Here is a 16,620-nt window from a genome sequence, read left to right as displayed (position 1 = left end):
ATCGAGGGTTACCCGCACCACGACGGCCACCACCAGCTCCTGCCACTGCGGCCACCCACGTCCACATTCACCGGGAGACCGAGGGGCGCGCGGCAGCGGATCCGAGAAAGGAGCGAGAAGAGGCAGCCGGCCCTTCCGAGGAGTTATGGATGTTGGTGCTTTCACTTCTGGCCAGATCCGAGCCCAGAGGGAGCTAACCAGCGGCCGCCACCTCCAGCTGTCTCCTTGCCTCGCACCGGGTCTTACCGTTCCAGTATGTTCCTTCTGATGAGACAATTTCCAGTGCCGAGAGTTTCAGTACAATGTGGAAATGGATATTGACACATTGTGCCTCAGCCTTTCCCCACCTGCCCGCCTGCTGCTGCTGCTTCTTGTTGCTGTTCTTAGTGTCTTCCGTCCCTGTCACCTGCCAAGCCCTTGGTCAGGGCATGGTGTCACCAGAGGCCACCAACTCCTCTTCTTCCTCGTCCTCCTCGTCTTTCTCCTCTCCTTCCAGTGCGGGGAGGCATGTGCGGAGCTACAATCACCTCCAAGGAGATGTCCGCTGGAGAAAGCTCTTCTCTTTCACCAAGTACTTTCTCAAGATTGAGAACGGGAAGGTCAGCGGTACCAAGAAGGAGAACTGCCCGTACAGTAAGTAACAAATGCGCGCTCCCCTCCTTCCAATTATCCACCCCACCCCACCCCGGGGCGGGGGGGGGGGGGAAATCTGTTCCAGATGTGGCCAGCTAAATATTTACGTCCCCAACTCCTGTAAAATGATTAAGTGGAATACTTTCACACTAAATCACCCCCCCACCCCGGGTGTATACATTGCGCCGCCTCACCCCCTCCCCGCAGCGCGCTCCCTCCCCACCCCCAGGCTCTTCGCCACCCTACCCGCCCCGTCTCTCTGGCTTGTCACTCGCGGGACCACGCAGGGCGCCCAAGAGTTGTTGCAGTACATAGATGCCCCTCTCTGTCTCCATCGCCCTTCCCCACCTCATCCCAAGGTCTCCTTTCCCTCCCTTCTGGAAGTGGCTCAAGTAAACACATTTTGTTCTTTTGGCTGGCAATCTTATTAAGAGTTTCAGGACAGTTTCCTCAAGCTGAAAATAATTATCCGCTGTCAATTATAGGGACTTTATGGGAACTTTATTTAAGAAAGAAAAGTCAATTTCACTCTCCCCCACCCCCATCCCTTTACCCTACCACCCCTCTAGATAGGAGCAAAAGCATTTTTCTGGTTTTGATTTTTTTTTTTTTTTTTTTTTTTGGTCCCTCATGTTGGTTTGAGTGATTGCAGTCCATGAAGTTAGCTTTTCAGGCACCACCGCTGCTATTTGTCTTCTGCCTGCCTTCTCTCTTGGTAACATGATGCTCATGTCTGCATTGTCAATAGCATATGCGCTGCTTTGTGGTGTCCTGTTGTACTCGTTTCTTCTGAAACCTCTCATATTGCAGAGCCATAGTACTACAGCACTGTAAACATCTGGGACTGGAGTCACACAGACCTCACACAAATTTCATTGTCATTCTTTTATTTTCAAAGTAAAAGTCATAAGTCTGTTTCCATGGTGTTGGTTTATCCCATAGGATGAGGTTTTCACCTCAGTGCAAATTATGCCCCATCCTTGGACTTCTTGCTTTTTTCCTTTCTCCCTCCCTCTTTTCTTTCCTTCTTGAGCTCTTTCTCTTCTTTCTTTCTTGCAGGGATGTGGGTTGGGTAGGGGGAGGGAGAACTAGAAGAGGAGGAGTGAACATTGTGTCTCTTCCTGAATCAGTCCAGCAAAGCCAGATTACTCTGTTGGCTTCCTTTCCTGCTTACTTTCAAGTGGTGAGACTTATTCATCCTCTATTGATTGCAATTTGAAAGGATCCTGAGGCTATGTAATGGCACACTGAAGACAGTAGACAATAACATTTAAACATCTTTAATGACCATTTAGCATTATCTCAATGGTAGTTCCAAGTCACCTTTTCAAAGGAATTTTTGTGTCAGTTGTTTGGGAATTCCAAGCATATATTTGCTAGCTAACTTAAATACATGAGTCATATACTTCATGATTCCTTAGCCTAGAAAGTATCTGGTATTAATGGGAAAGACAGTTAACCAGAACCTAGCATTATCTTTTTAAAATAAAGATTTACAAGAAATAAGACATTTTGCTTATTTGGGGACTCACATACCTTCAACATTAACTTCTGTTCCTCCTCAGCTGCTATTTCCATTTACTAAAATTAACAATATGTTTACAAGTAATAAAAAAGATTTGTGTAAGTGTTTTAAAGTATTCCATTTGATGTTTACTACCAGAGATGTACCTATAGTCCATTAACTATATTTTTTCCATTCTTATTCATAAGAAGTGGCTGAAATAATGTCATTTTTTTTTTTTTGCTCCAAAGTAATTTGTTACCTGAATTTATTAGATATGATGTATAGATGTTATGGTTATTAATCTAAAATTTTAATACTTTTATTCACTTCTAAAACAAAATAGTTGTGATATCATCCAGGTAGGACGATGGGGAAGAAGTGGCCCGAACACTTACTGAAGAGTGAGCTGGGAGTTAAAAAAAAAAAATTCACAGGGACTGAAATTCTTTGTATTTTTAGTTCATGGAAATAACTCAAAGAAATATAATAAAATTTCAGAGTGTTAAATAACCTTGAGCAAATTTTGTTTTACACTAACTTGACTTCGCTATTGCTGTATTTTAAGTGTCTTTATGATGTGATGTAAGGAGCAATCTATAGTAGTTTATTTATGCAACTTAAATTACTATTTTCTAAAATAATGATCACTGTGTGATGAACCATTTAGTAAATGGTTTCCAGTGTACACATTCAAATATCTTTTACAGTAAGAATTATCTGCAAAGAGAAAAGTATATGATTTTTATCGTGTAAAAACAAGTGTGGAAAATTTTCATCCTAACTGTCTAAAATATACTAATACGTCTCCCATGTGATAAATGATAACTAATAGTCCCTGTTAAAATTATATCTTATATAGTAATGCAATACTAATCAATGGTTGAAAATGAAAGGGGGTGGAGCTTGCTATGTTAAATAATGTCAAACCATAAATAATTTAGGTTTTCCAAGAACATCTGTATCAAGACATAGCAAGTGAATAGTAGAGGTTGAAACAGCTTTAATTTCACATGTGGCTGGGTAATCAGAATGCTCCTACAATTTCCAGCTGGACTGATTCAGCTGAACTACATGGTATCATTAAGATATTGTCTAAATGTTGCATAATTACATGAGAACAAACTTTTGCTATGCCTACAGGGTAACCAGCCAGCCAGCCCACCAAATGGTAGCCTGTTAAATATTAGGGTATCTAACCTCTGAAGAGTGTCAGTTCCTTGTCCAAAAACCACATTTCAGTAACATTTTCCTTAAAAAGTTATTAATTATTCTCAATACACAAAGCTGTTCCTTTAAGGTTTGCTTATTTGAAGCTTAATTTTCTTTGTTACTTTTGACCCTAGTATTACTGCTGCTAAAATACAGTAACAGCTTATCTAAGAGGTTACATGTTTGTGATGTCCTGGGTAATTAAACAACTGTTTTACTGGCTTTTTGCCAGCAAAATGCTAACAAAAGAGAAGTAAGGAAATCACCCATGAGCACTAAAAAATCATTTTTAACTTCTACCTCCAAAGTTGGTTCCCAGAAATTGGACGGTTCTAAAAATATTACCTGTGCTAGAGAAACTCTTCTCCATTTTGAGTGATTATTATAAATTTTTAGGGGTGGGGTATTTTTTGTTTGCTCCTTTGCCATTACATGAGAGTAGAATAAAGGGAACAGTGATGAATTATGTTTCTCCTGCTAGAAGTCTGAGAAAGCTTGAATAATTTAGAATAGCTGTGGCGTATCTGTCACTAGATATGCTCAGGCTCATTTAGGTTTGTTATATCATTCTTTACATCTAGAGCTTTGCCCTTGAAACGTTACCACTCGGCTCCAGTTCTGGCCTACTAGAAAGGCTGGATACAGCTGTTAGGTACCCTTGCAACTGGGACCGGTGGACTTATTTCTGTCCATGTGAGTAAAACAGCTGTGGGCTACTCCCCTGATTGTCACTTATAGAAAAGGGGAGTCTAGTGAAAAGAAACTGTATCCCTAAACTTGAGAGAGCCAAGGATAGGTATTCTCAAAATGGAAAGCCACAGTGCTTATGAGTCTTTTCAGGAAAGGAGTATGTGAGACATTAGAGAAATCAGTGTGCACTGAGTATGCAGTATGTGCCCTATTTCTTTAAATATATACCTCATTTAACACTCATAATAGTTCTGTGATTTAGATAGGACTATCCACATTTTTCAAATATGAAAACTAACCCTAAAAAAAAGTAAATTACCCAAGGTCATTCAACTAGAAATTGACAGAGCCAGATTCAAGCCCAAGTCGATTTGGTTTTATCATTACTTATTTCTTCTACCTCGCTACTACTGACAACATTGATGTCAATATATCAGAAGTAGACACCACAAAACTCTAAAAAACAAATTATCCAGATCCTTAATTGCTTTTTGCTATGCACACCAACTGTTCATCAGAAGGAAATTGGAAGAGCAGTAAAATGACAGTGGAACAGAGTGAGTATGTTAAAGTTATCACTGCAGGTGTCTACATGGTATCAGACAATGTTAGTACATTCTCTAGGTGAAATCTCTCTTTTGATATTATATTTGAGAATATAACTGCTCATGGACACACAATGTACACATACATCCATCTCACAGAAGGCAGTAGGAATACATGACTAAGAAAAATCCATGAATATCGTTGTATATAGTAATTGTTTACAGCTGAGGGCCAAATGTTTAATTGTTCCCACATGTAATAAAACAATTTGATTGTAAGTACAAGTGTGAAATTGGGCTGTTGAAGAAACTTCTGATGTATGACTCTAAAAGGAGCAAATCTTAGAGACCTAAAGCTTTAAAATGACTCCGCAAATCAAAAAGGTATTTCACCACATAGAAATGACTGATTATTGTCTTGTAAATAAGGTTTACATTATTACTTTTTAATCAGGACTAGAGCTTATTTTAGGAAGTTAAATAAGAAAATCATTTTTGAGGAAAATAAGGACTTGAATATTATCTCCTAATAAATATACAACAGTTTTCTGGGAAGAAAACCTATATACAACTTATGGCTTCCACTGGTGTCTCATGTAAGTTGTGGTTGTTTCTAGAGTTTGGTTGCATAATTTATAACTGGCAGCATTTAATCATGAGGATCGAGGATTTATGAAGGTGGAAGGCACTATTTAATGTTTACATGACACTGTCCTGTTACCTTTACTGCATTCCTACCATATGGACCCTCCACTTTGATGGATTTATCATAAATCCATTAAAAATGCACAATTACAGAGAGTTTCCTCTTTATAAACCTGATTTATAACCATCTACTAGAAGAAACTCAAGAAAACAGTTGGCAGAAATCACATGCCAAATACCGGAGTATGAGAATTCAGAGACACCAATCTCTAGGTCTTGAGTATTTTAGTAATCTATTACCGAAAGGCATGTACTATTCTTTAAAAGCAGGTGTTTTCAAAATGATGTTTAAGCACAGAACTTAAAAGAAGAAGAATTGTGCCTTATACAATGAAGGAAACTCCACTGCATGCATTTTTCCTCTACATTTTTACTACCCAGTTTAGAGCAAAAAGCCTTATTACTCCAGTCATTTCTTCATTTTTTAATGAACTTATGGTAGAACCTGAATGAGCACTTTAAATTCCTACACAATTACCTTAATGTTCAGAGGCAAACCCCATTTATTATCCAAACGTCTGACTTTCCACAAGCCAAAATGTTGGAAAAAAGTTGACGGCTCATTTGAAATGGAGCTAATGTTCCTCACATTTATGGGCTGCCTATGAACATCTCCATCTTTCCTAAGCCTTAAATGTCTGTACACTTATCCAAAATTGCAGTACAAATGATATGTCTTTATTATGCTTCAGAAGGAAGAATAATACATGCGTATTAGTTCAAAGTGATTTTAATCTATCTTAACATTAATTCTGTGAACTTTGCAATGAAGAGTAATTCAGATGACATTTTTAGTATTACTGTTCCAACATTTGTCAGCATTAATAGTTGATGTTTGCTTAGTGTAAGTAAAACATTAGCATTTCCCTCCCAGAAATTAAAGTTGTCCTTTAATTTTCCAGTAAAATTGGGCATAAGATTTATGTTAATTTTAATACAGTTTTATTACAATCTAGCAGAGTAATGAAACTCATTTTGTCTCAAGCTTTTTATGCAGAAGTATCTTAATTTTTCATGTATTGATATATTGCAATGTTTTAAGATCATTTACCTTTGCCATTTGACAAATGGTGTTTGTTACTTGGTTTTGCAGATTAAAAATATTTACTTTTCATAATTGGGACTTGTTTTTTCAGTGCCTATTACCTCTACCTGTGCTGGTCAGTCGGTATAACAAGTGATAACCTAGAAACATGCCTTTAAAATTAGTGTAAGAAAATATACCTGCATCTTGGGAAGCCACCAGCGACACTCTGGTACCGAATTAATGAATAAAATGTGTCAATGTTTTACAGAATTAGTTTAAAACCAAGTATTTATTTAGTACAGATTTTGCACAAATAGAAAATTTCAAGATATCTAAAAGGGAGCTGGGTCACCCACAAAATAATGGCCTTAAAGATTTCCTTGCTTTTAAATCAGGTCAGTTGTATTCTTTCTTTGAACGCTATGTCCTAATTGGAACAATAAATCAAAGATGACACTCAGAGTAGATTCCCATGTAAGGTGGACCACTGGACAGTGACGTTTTACTGCTGCTAACACGTGCATCCAATTACCATGTGATAGATTCATGGTGCTGGCAGTAAAGTATTGCCTCATTTTATACTTCACCTAATAATTCTTCAGCCTAAACCTGTCTACCTTTACCTATATCTAATCTGTCAGTATGTGTGTTATCATTAATGAGGAAGTTTCAAATGTTTGGCATGCTTCCTACAATGAGCAATGACATTAAGATATTAATGAATCATTTAATTAACCATAATAGATGAGGGAAAATATTAAGTCAATATATCCCCAACTTCACGTAACTGTCAACTAAGTATAACCTAATAATTTCACTACAATGATAACTTAATTATGAATAGTGGGGGTTAACTGGAACTTAATTCTAAAGAGCAAAATTAAGAACTTTAAAAATATTATTAACTTTAATAATTCTAATTAATTAATCCTAACTGCAAAATTAAGAATTCTTTTAAACAGGCATTTTTCCATAATAATTATTATTTTCTATCATCATTATTATTTTCTTTCAAGGACCTTAGGTTAACATGTTTTACTGATAAACATATGTGTTAGTTCATCCTTAACCTTTTTTGAGGCACTGCCCCTGTTTGAGGATAACTTGACATGTTCATAGAATCTACAATTCAAGACCCATCAACTGCTTTCTAATAGTTCTATCTTGAGGCAGTTATACATCTGAAATATCAGCCATCTGAGGCACTGTGAATCCCTGATATTTTATCACCCCTTCACCACTTCATTATTTTCTCCTCCTTTTCTTTTCTTTTTTTTCTTTTTTCCTTTTCCCTCATGTCTAAACCCCTTACATACCTCTGAAGCAAGGGAAAGTCATCCATTATCATGCCTTAGCATCCCACGTTACATTTAGAACCAGTAGCCTAGCTGTTTTTGGATGTATCACTTGGGCACATCAGCAACCAAAACATGGAGTTTATTTTCTATGCAAAAAAGTCTTCAGCAATGCAAATTCAACATACTCCATCAGGTGCCTCTTCCATCAGGTGCCTCTTCTCATTTTGAATCTCCAATGAAGTCCCATTATCCCAGCACTTAGGCCAATTTCTTAAAGCTTTGCCTTTAGTGAAGTGGGCAAACCACGAATAAGCATCTTCTGAGAATGGATGCTGATTGTCTAGTTACTAAATCATCAATCTGCATTTTCCCTTCAGGTTAAATATTCTGTTCCCAGTAACTCTCCCTACACATTCATTTCACCTTTCTTCTAAAAGTTGTTTCAGTATATGCAACACTTACTAATTACTATGTCAATTTTCTGATCTTTTTGCATTTGTCTGGACTCCTATAAGAGGAAGAAAGTGAAGATGATTTAGGAAATCACATAATTATTTTGCTTCTTTTTGAAGTCATCATTTACTTCAAAAAGATGAACACTAATTTGGAGGTCTTTAATATTTCCAACTTCCAGAACCTCACTTAGATTATAAAGCTTCTCTGTACACCCCTGCCAACTGTAGCTCTTTAAAATGAAACGAATGTTCTCATTTTAATACTGGTTATCAAAGGGGAAAAATGTAAAACGTACATGCATGTGTATTTCAGGCTGACCAAATATAGAAATGCACATAGTTTTATTAGAAAACATTGAGACACTGACAGGAGTTAAAATTTAAATTCATAGCATATGTGTATTCACATACTTCTCTCAAGAAAGAACCTTTTGGCACTGATGGCTGAATTAGATTTATTTTTATTATATGCAGAATCTGACTATTTACGTATGTTAGATTGGTTTGTTACTCTAATAATAATTAAAAGCCAACTTCTTTTTACAGTTTGTTTCAAATTATATAGATAGATCGATACAGATATAGACAGATGGATTTCCATCTATCTATAGGGATAGCTTTGATTTATTGATAGAATTATTAAAAGAAAAATTAATATTCTGCAACATGAGGAAACATGACACTAATTTTTATACTATTTATGGTCTGAAGTGAGATATATTTATAATGTTATTAATAACAGTAGTTAGCAATGTAGTAAGCCAGATTTCTAGGGCATTTTTCGGAATGTCTCTATAGAAGGATGTGATTCCACAAAGATGAAGAGAAAAAGTGCTAGGGATATTAATCAGATTCTGGTATAAGAAGTTGGAGAATGAAACTACATAAATGCTTTAAAGCTGAAGCAAGAGAGATGGTAAAGAACATATAATTAGAATGTTAGAAGCCAGAGGAAAAGCAGAAGAGGCCATAGAGCATTTAGACATAGACTGTGAAAGGAGGAGGAGATGCTTTGCTGGAGTGATGAAGACAAGGGTTTTGAACTCTCAGGAAGGAGATCAAGCTAATGAGTAGCGCTGCAAAAGGGCTGACATGACAAGAAAGGTGTGAGGGAAATATAACCCAATCCCTGGCATTCAACTGGATGTTAAATTAACTGAAATGAGAACCTGTGATCTAAAAGGAATCCCACAGAAGTAATCGCAGCCACGGTATCAGAGTAAGGAAGGCTAAATCTGAGTTCCTGCTAAAGAGGCAGAAGGGTAGAGGGGTTAAAAGTGTGGGCTTTGATTAAAAGTGATTACAATTATGGGCCTGGATCAAAAGTAAGCTTTGTAGACACAGAAGTGGGTGCATTTGAGGCTCCAAACTGCCAGACAATAGTGTATCACTTGGGCAAGTTGTCATCAGTAAAACAAGGATATTAACAATACCTATCTCTTTTCTACATGGTAGAGATTAAACGAGATCATTTATTCATTCAACAGAAATATATTAAGTGCCTGCTTTGTGTCAGATACTGTCTGACACTTAAATACATGCTGAACAAAGATGCTGGTTTTGCTCTCTCAGAGCTTCACTCTACAGACAATATCAAAACAAACAAACAAATAAAGAGATATGTGATGAAAAATTGGGGTAACTGTATGGAAAACAAGCAGGGTACTCTAACAGAAAACAATTGGGAACTATTCTAGGCTAGAGAAGCCTTCTGAAGATGGGAGGTAGGAGGAAGGGAACAGCATGGGGAGAGTTTGGTGCCTCCTCCAAGAAGTACAGAAAAGGCACACTGAGCCTGGGGTTTGGTGAGAAGTTTGGAGAAGTTGAAGTTAGTGTTTGTAGTAGCTTAATGGTGCCCTCATCAAATGGGTATTATATAAAGGAAAAGTAAATGTGATGCTTCTCTTTTTTCAAGGGAAATTATCAAGAAAGCAACCAGCAGATTACTTGATGAAGTGGAAACTATAAATATTAGAAAAAAGAAGAAGGAATGAGGAATGCACTTGACATTTTTAAAAAACAGAAATATTAGAATATCTGAAATAATTTAAGATTTGGAATTGTAGTATCCATAATGTTCTGCAGTTTGGGGGAAGCACAGAGGTCTGGTTCATTAAGAGACTAGTAGCAGACATTTGAAAACTGAAGACGAGGAGAGAGTGAAGAACTAAAAATAAAGAATAGAAGGTAACAAATGTGTTCAAGGACACAAAAATAAAATAGAACAAAAGAAGAAAAACAACAACAACAACAAAAAAATAAGGACAAAACAGGTAACCATGAAGATTAGAAGAAGACAGATTACTGCATTAAAGGAAAAAATAAAAGTGACTCAATTTTTAAATATTTCAAAATAAATCTTATATTTCAAGTTATGATATGGTTTTGAACCAGAATTATCACAGGTGCTCAGCTTTCAGGATATTCTGTAGTTAAACTTCTTGTTTCTCATCCCATGACTGTGAACTTTTTGGCCCATACCCTCAAAGGGTTTGCAATCTAGAGGTAGAGACAGATCTTCCCAGGCGGCTGGAAGGTAATATAAGGCAGTTTATACTAAATTCCAAAGAAGCAGGATGGAATTTAAGTAAACAGCAACCTGTAACTGAGGGAGGGATGAATGACAAGGGGAGTATCACACTGAGGATAAGGGACTCCAGATAGATAAGAAGAAAGGAGTAAGAATATTCTAAAAGAAGGCACAGAACCTTACATGAAGTTTTCAGGAAACAACAGGCAGGCCACTGGGGTGGAGCAGAATTTACAAATTGGTGGGTATCTTATGAAATACAAAGCAAAATACACTAGAATGTACCATCATGTGAGAGGGAAGTATGTAAATATACTTAGATTTGAGGACTTAAGTTCCCCGCTAAAATATTACACTTATATAGTTTGCATTTAAAATCGGCCTTCTCGATTATATATTTGTTTTACTTTTTGAAGTAAAGAAAAAAGAGAAGGCAGAGAGATACTTGAAAAGGGTATAAATTATAGTATAATTGACATAACCTAAAAATATGAAAACTGTAGCTTGATCTGACAAAAAAACCCAGGACTACTTTCATACTAGGGACATGAAAAAGTAGTTCCTGTGATCTATACCAAATGGCATCATCTTTAGCATTCCTGATTTGCTAAATGATCACTACTTAAAATTTTAAAATAGCTCCTCCTGCAGAAGTTCTTAACTTACACATATCACTGGGAAGGGGTTTTACAATTTCACAGCAGATTCCCAAAGGGAACTATTGAGGCATCAATATTACTTGCTCCACTTGTATATTTTTTCTTGTCATTGCCGTTCTAAATTGTCTCAGATTTACTTGGTTTAGGTGATTAGGAAAAAAAAAAATCGACTACAGCTCTTTTTCTTGCGAAAGAGTATACTTAAGTCTTTCAAGGGAGTAGGCTGCTGACAGCATATATGCAACTGCACCCACTATTAAGACCATGAGCTTTGCAGACAAACTTCTTGATGTAGAATCTGGGTTCTAAAACTGCATAGTTGTGTGGCCTTGGACAAACGACTCCCAGGGACTTGATCTGTGCAACTGTTAAGTGAGGATAATAATATCACCTACCTCATCACTGTTAGAAGGATGAGTTTGTAAATTTACAAATGTAAATTTCTCAATATAGGGTCTGTCACATTTTAAGAGCTCAAAAATGTTAGCTCTTATTACTGTTTTATGCTGTGACTACTGTGTTGTTTTTAATTATCCCATTTTCTGAAAAGACCCCTAAGTCATAAGATAATAAAAAATTAAACAGAAAAGCGATATCATATACCACCTTACTTTATTTTATAGTTTATAAAGAATTCTAATGTTTTCATCAGTTGGACCTCAGAAAAATTCTGTGAAATGGGTAAAAGAGTCACTGTTACCCCCATACTATCTTTAGATGAGAAGATTGAGTCTAAAAGTTATGGTGCCGGACTGAAGTTATATAGTTACCGTAAGTGAGGCAGGATTCAAACCTAGGACAGCCTTGGCTAGGGTGACCTTCCGTCCTGGTTTGCCCGGAGCAGTCTCAGATGTGCCTCTTGTTCTGGCATGTTATCAGTAGCACCCTATTCACTCTCAAAGTACCGCATTACAAAATCACCCTAGTCTTAGCCATTCTGATTTGTGTAAGGCACAAATCGACACAAGCCCGTTCTCTATGAAATACTTCAGTTTCTTCCCAGTACCCTCAGAATAATAACTTCATCTCTTTGCATGTCATGTAAAGCCCTCAGAATTTGCTCCTCCTAAGCGCTCACCCCCACCTCCTTTCTTACTGTACTCCCCATCATAGACATACTGAGTTGATTTTAGCTCCCGAACATACCTTGTTCCTTCACATGCAGCCTTTGCACACACTCCTAGGTCCAGCTGGAGTGATGTTCCTGCCCCTTGTCCCCTTTCTTTCAGGTCCCAGTTAGATGTCATCTCTAGGAAACCTTCCTGACCGCTCTATTGTCTCCAGAGAACCCAACACTCAGTATCTAGTATTTTAACACAATCTCACACGTGATTACTTTACCCACCTAGTTTCCTCACACACAGAAAGCTTGTTGGGGGTGAGCACTGTATGCGTCACACTGACCTTTGCCTGCCAGCCCTTAATATACTGTCTGGAATATAATGGGTCCTCTCTATATGTTTATTAGATAAATTTCTCTTTTTAACCGCGTGTCCTTGAGCCAAGACACTTAAGACTTTCCTTGGTCTCGTCACCTGGTCTGGAAAGTGTGATTAACATATTACCCACCTGAAAAATGCGGTTGAAGTAAATTATCTTTTAAAATTCCGTTGAGTTCTAAGTTCTACAATTCTGAGAACTTAGAAAAATAAATCAGGCCTCATTACTTAACTAAATGCTAAATACTTGCATTCATACTAACTTCCGAATGAAAGTTTGTGTAATCCTTGAAATGGGTTGTTTCCCATATTTCTCCAATTTGCCTCAGGTTACTACTGACTGTTCAGTAGAGATACATGATGAATTTACTCTCTTTTAAAATTGATGCTGACTGTGGGATAGTTCTTTATAGCTTCAGAGTTGTATTTGGGTTCTGGGGTAATTTGGTGACAATTAAGAAATGAGCAATTCTTGGTGATTCATTTAGAGAAGAACATACTGCAAAAGAGTGGGAGTAAAGAGATATGGTTCATAGTCTTGGCTGTGTCAAAACATTTGCTGTGCAATCAGGCACACCATTTACTTTATCTTGGCCTCAGAAACTTAATCTATGAAATGAGTATATTAAACCAAATACAATTATTAAAATATTTTTGTTCAATCGTTTCCAAGGTTAAGGACTAGATTCTAGGAGCATACCTATTTTAGGAGATAATAACTATAGTATGCTGAAAAACAGTCACCCAAAGATATCAGGTCCTAATCCCCAGAGTATGTGAATGTTACATTTATATGATAAAATTTTTGCAGATGTAATAAAGTTAAGGATCTTGAGATGAGGAAATTATCCTGCATTATCAAGGTCAGTCCTAAATGCTATCACTTGTTCTTATTATAAAAGAGAGACAGGGAGATTAGACACACAGGGAGATTAGATAGCAGAAGACACTTTGATGATGGAAGCAGACAAAGAGAGACATAAAGATACAAAGCTCTGGCTGTGAAGACAAATGAAGGAGGCAAGAGCCAAGGAATGTGGCTGTAGAAGCTGGAAGAGGAGAAAAACAGATTTTCTCCCTAGAGCCCACGGAGGGAGCTTGGCCCTACTGATACCTTGAATTGGGCCCAGTGAAACTAATATTAGGCTTCCAGCCTCCAGAACTGTGAAGGAATAAATTTCTATTGTTTTAAGACACCAAATTTGTGATAATTTGTTACAGCAGACGCAGGAAACCAGCACAGATTTTGATACCTCAGAGTGGGGTGCTGCTGTAGCATATACCTAAAACTGTGGAAATGACTTTGGAACTAGGTAATGAGTATGGGCTGGAAGTATTTTGGAGCACATGATAGAAAAAGCCTAGATTGCCTTAAATGTACGTTTGGGAGAAATATAGATATTAAAGGCCCTTTGGTGAGGCTCAGAAGGAAGTGAAGAGCACAGTAGAGAAAGCCTGTGTCATCTTAGAGAATACCCATATCTTCATAGAGAGAATGTTGGTAGAAATAGAAATATTAAAAATGCTGCTGATGAGAGACAGGGGAAATAGGGAGCACGTTATTAGAAACTGGAGGAAAGGAAATTCATGTTATACAGTGGCAGATACTTAGGTGAACTGTATCTTATAGTTGTGTGGAAAGCAGTAAGTGGTGAACTTGGAAATTTAAATGAGGAAGTTTCTAAGGAAAGTGTTGAAGGTGAAGTCTGGTTTCTTCTTGCTGCTTACAGTAAAACATGAGAGGAAAGAGATAAAGTGAAGAAAGAACTGTTAAGTAAAATGGAACCAACATTTGATTGGGAATTTCTCAACTTATCCAGACTGCACAAGATACTAAATTAAAAGATTCACTATTCGGAAAGTATGCTCTAAAGAAAAGGCCAACGGTGTGACTGAACAGCTTATGCTAGTGCATGTGACTGATGGGTTCCCTCAGCCACCTCAACAGAAGCCAGAAATAGAAATTATCAAAGATCTGGGGAGCACCATCTTGTCTACTGACATGAATGCCTGTGATATACACAGGAGACCCACAAAGTTTTTGAGAACGTTATATCAGCAGAAACACTGCCTGCTTGGACTGAAAGAAACTGAGATAGGACAAAATGAAGGAAAACCGTCAGACTCCCCAAATTCTACAAGCAGGAAACAGGCTGACAAAACCATTCAGCTGCAAATACATACTAGCTTTCAAGAAAAGGAGGGGTCGCGGTGAGGGCAGAGCCTTGGGCAGAGAAGGCAGAACCACAGATGCAGAAGCAGGACCCTCCAGCCACAAAGGACTAATCCCAAGTCTTGAAACCTAATGGAATTTGTCCTGCTGGCTTTTGAAATTAGTTGGGACTGGTGACCCTTTTCTTCCTTCATTTTTCCCTTTCCCTTTTTTGTAATGGGAATATCTGTAACACTAGTACTATGCCTTTCCCACTGTTGTATTTTGGGAATAGATAACTTTATTTTCAAGTTTTACAGATCCAGAGATATAGAGGACTTTTGCCCCAATATGGATCATACCTAGAGTTCCACCCATACTTAATTTAGGTTAGGTGATGAGACTTGGGGTTTTTGAGCTCATGATATTTAAATGAGATTTTGGACTGAAATTCATGCTATGATGTGTGGAAATTTGGGGGGATGTTGGGGTGGAGTGAATATACTTTATGTATGGAACGGATATAAATTTTGGCGGTCCAGAAGGTGGACTGTAGTATGCTGAATAATGACCATTCAAAGATATCTGGTCCTCTAGAGACTGTCATACTGAATGAAGTAAGTCAGACAGAGAAAGAGAAATATCGTATGATATCACTTATATGCAGAATCTAAAAAAAAAAAAAAAGATACAAATGAACTTATTTATAAAACAGAAACAGACTCACAGACTTAGAGAACAAACTTATGGATACCAGGAGGAAGGGGGTGGGGGGAGGGATAGTTAGGGAGTTTGGGATTGACATGTACACACTGCTATATTTAAAATGGATAACCAAGAAGGACCTACTGTATAGCACAGGGAACTCTGCTCAGTATTGTGTAACTACCTAATTGGGAAAAGAATCTGAAAAAGAATAGATACATGAAAATGTATAACTGAATCACTTTGTTGTACACCTGAAACTAACACATTGTTAATCAACTATACTCTAATATAAAATAAAAATTTAAAAAACAAACAAACAAAAACAAAGATATCAGGTCCTAATCACTGAAATGTGTGAATGTTATCTTATGTAGTAAAGTTTTGCAGATATGATTAGGTTAAAAATCTTGAGATGAAGAGATTGAGATTATCCTGGATTATCCAAGTGAGCCCTAAATACCATCACAAATGTCTTCATAAAATAGAAGCAAAGGGAGATTTGACATACACACAGAAGGTAGAGGGTGATTTGATGATGGAAGCAGAGAGAGATCTGAAGATACCGTACCGTTGCCTATGAAGATAGAGGAAAGGCCATGAGCCAAGAAATGTGCCTCAAGAAATGTGCCTTCCTTGAAGAGGCAAGGAAGAGTTTCTCTCTGAGAGAGCCTTCAGAGGGAATATGACTCCACCAACATCTTGATTTTAGCCCGAGGAAACTGGTAATGGATTTCTGGCTCCCAGAACTGTGAGAGAATAACTTTCTGTTGTTTTAAGCCACCAACTTTGTGTTAATTTGTTACAGAAGCCCTAGGAAAATAATACGGTAACCTATGACAGATTTATGTGGCCAAATTAATGGCGATTTGACAAAAACAGTATCTTATAATAGAAAGCACTAAGCGTTCTTAGTGCTTTCTTGATTTCTTAAATCAAATAGATTTAAGTTCTAACACTTGATCCACCACTTACTACTTGTGTGACTGAGATAGGTCTCAGAGCTTCTGATTCTTCATCTGACCAATGAAGATTAAAATAATTTATCTAAAAATATCTAGAAAAG

At 37.3% G+C, this 16,620-nt stretch overlaps 1 protein-coding gene across 1 annotated transcript in view; it reads left to right on the top strand.

Moving 5' to 3' along the window:
* The first annotated feature begins 206 nt into the window (after nt 1–206).
* FGF10 (fibroblast growth factor 10) overlaps nt 207–16,620 on the top strand; it is a 78,337-nt gene continuing 61,923 nt past the window's right edge. The window contains exon 1 of the mRNA XM_007195558.3: nt 207–633. Coding sequence (XP_007195620.2) covers nt 303–633 — 331 coding nt within the window. The 5' untranslated portion in view covers nt 207–302. The remainder of the gene's footprint in view (nt 634–16,620) is intronic.

This window comes from Balaenoptera acutorostrata, chromosome 2 (genome assembly GCF_949987535.1).
Source record: "Balaenoptera acutorostrata chromosome 2, mBalAcu1.1, whole genome shotgun sequence".
Classification (NCBI taxonomy): Eukaryota; Metazoa; Chordata; class Mammalia; order Artiodactyla; family Balaenopteridae; genus Balaenoptera; species Balaenoptera acutorostrata.
This window is presented reverse-complemented; position numbering and strand designations above follow the sequence as displayed.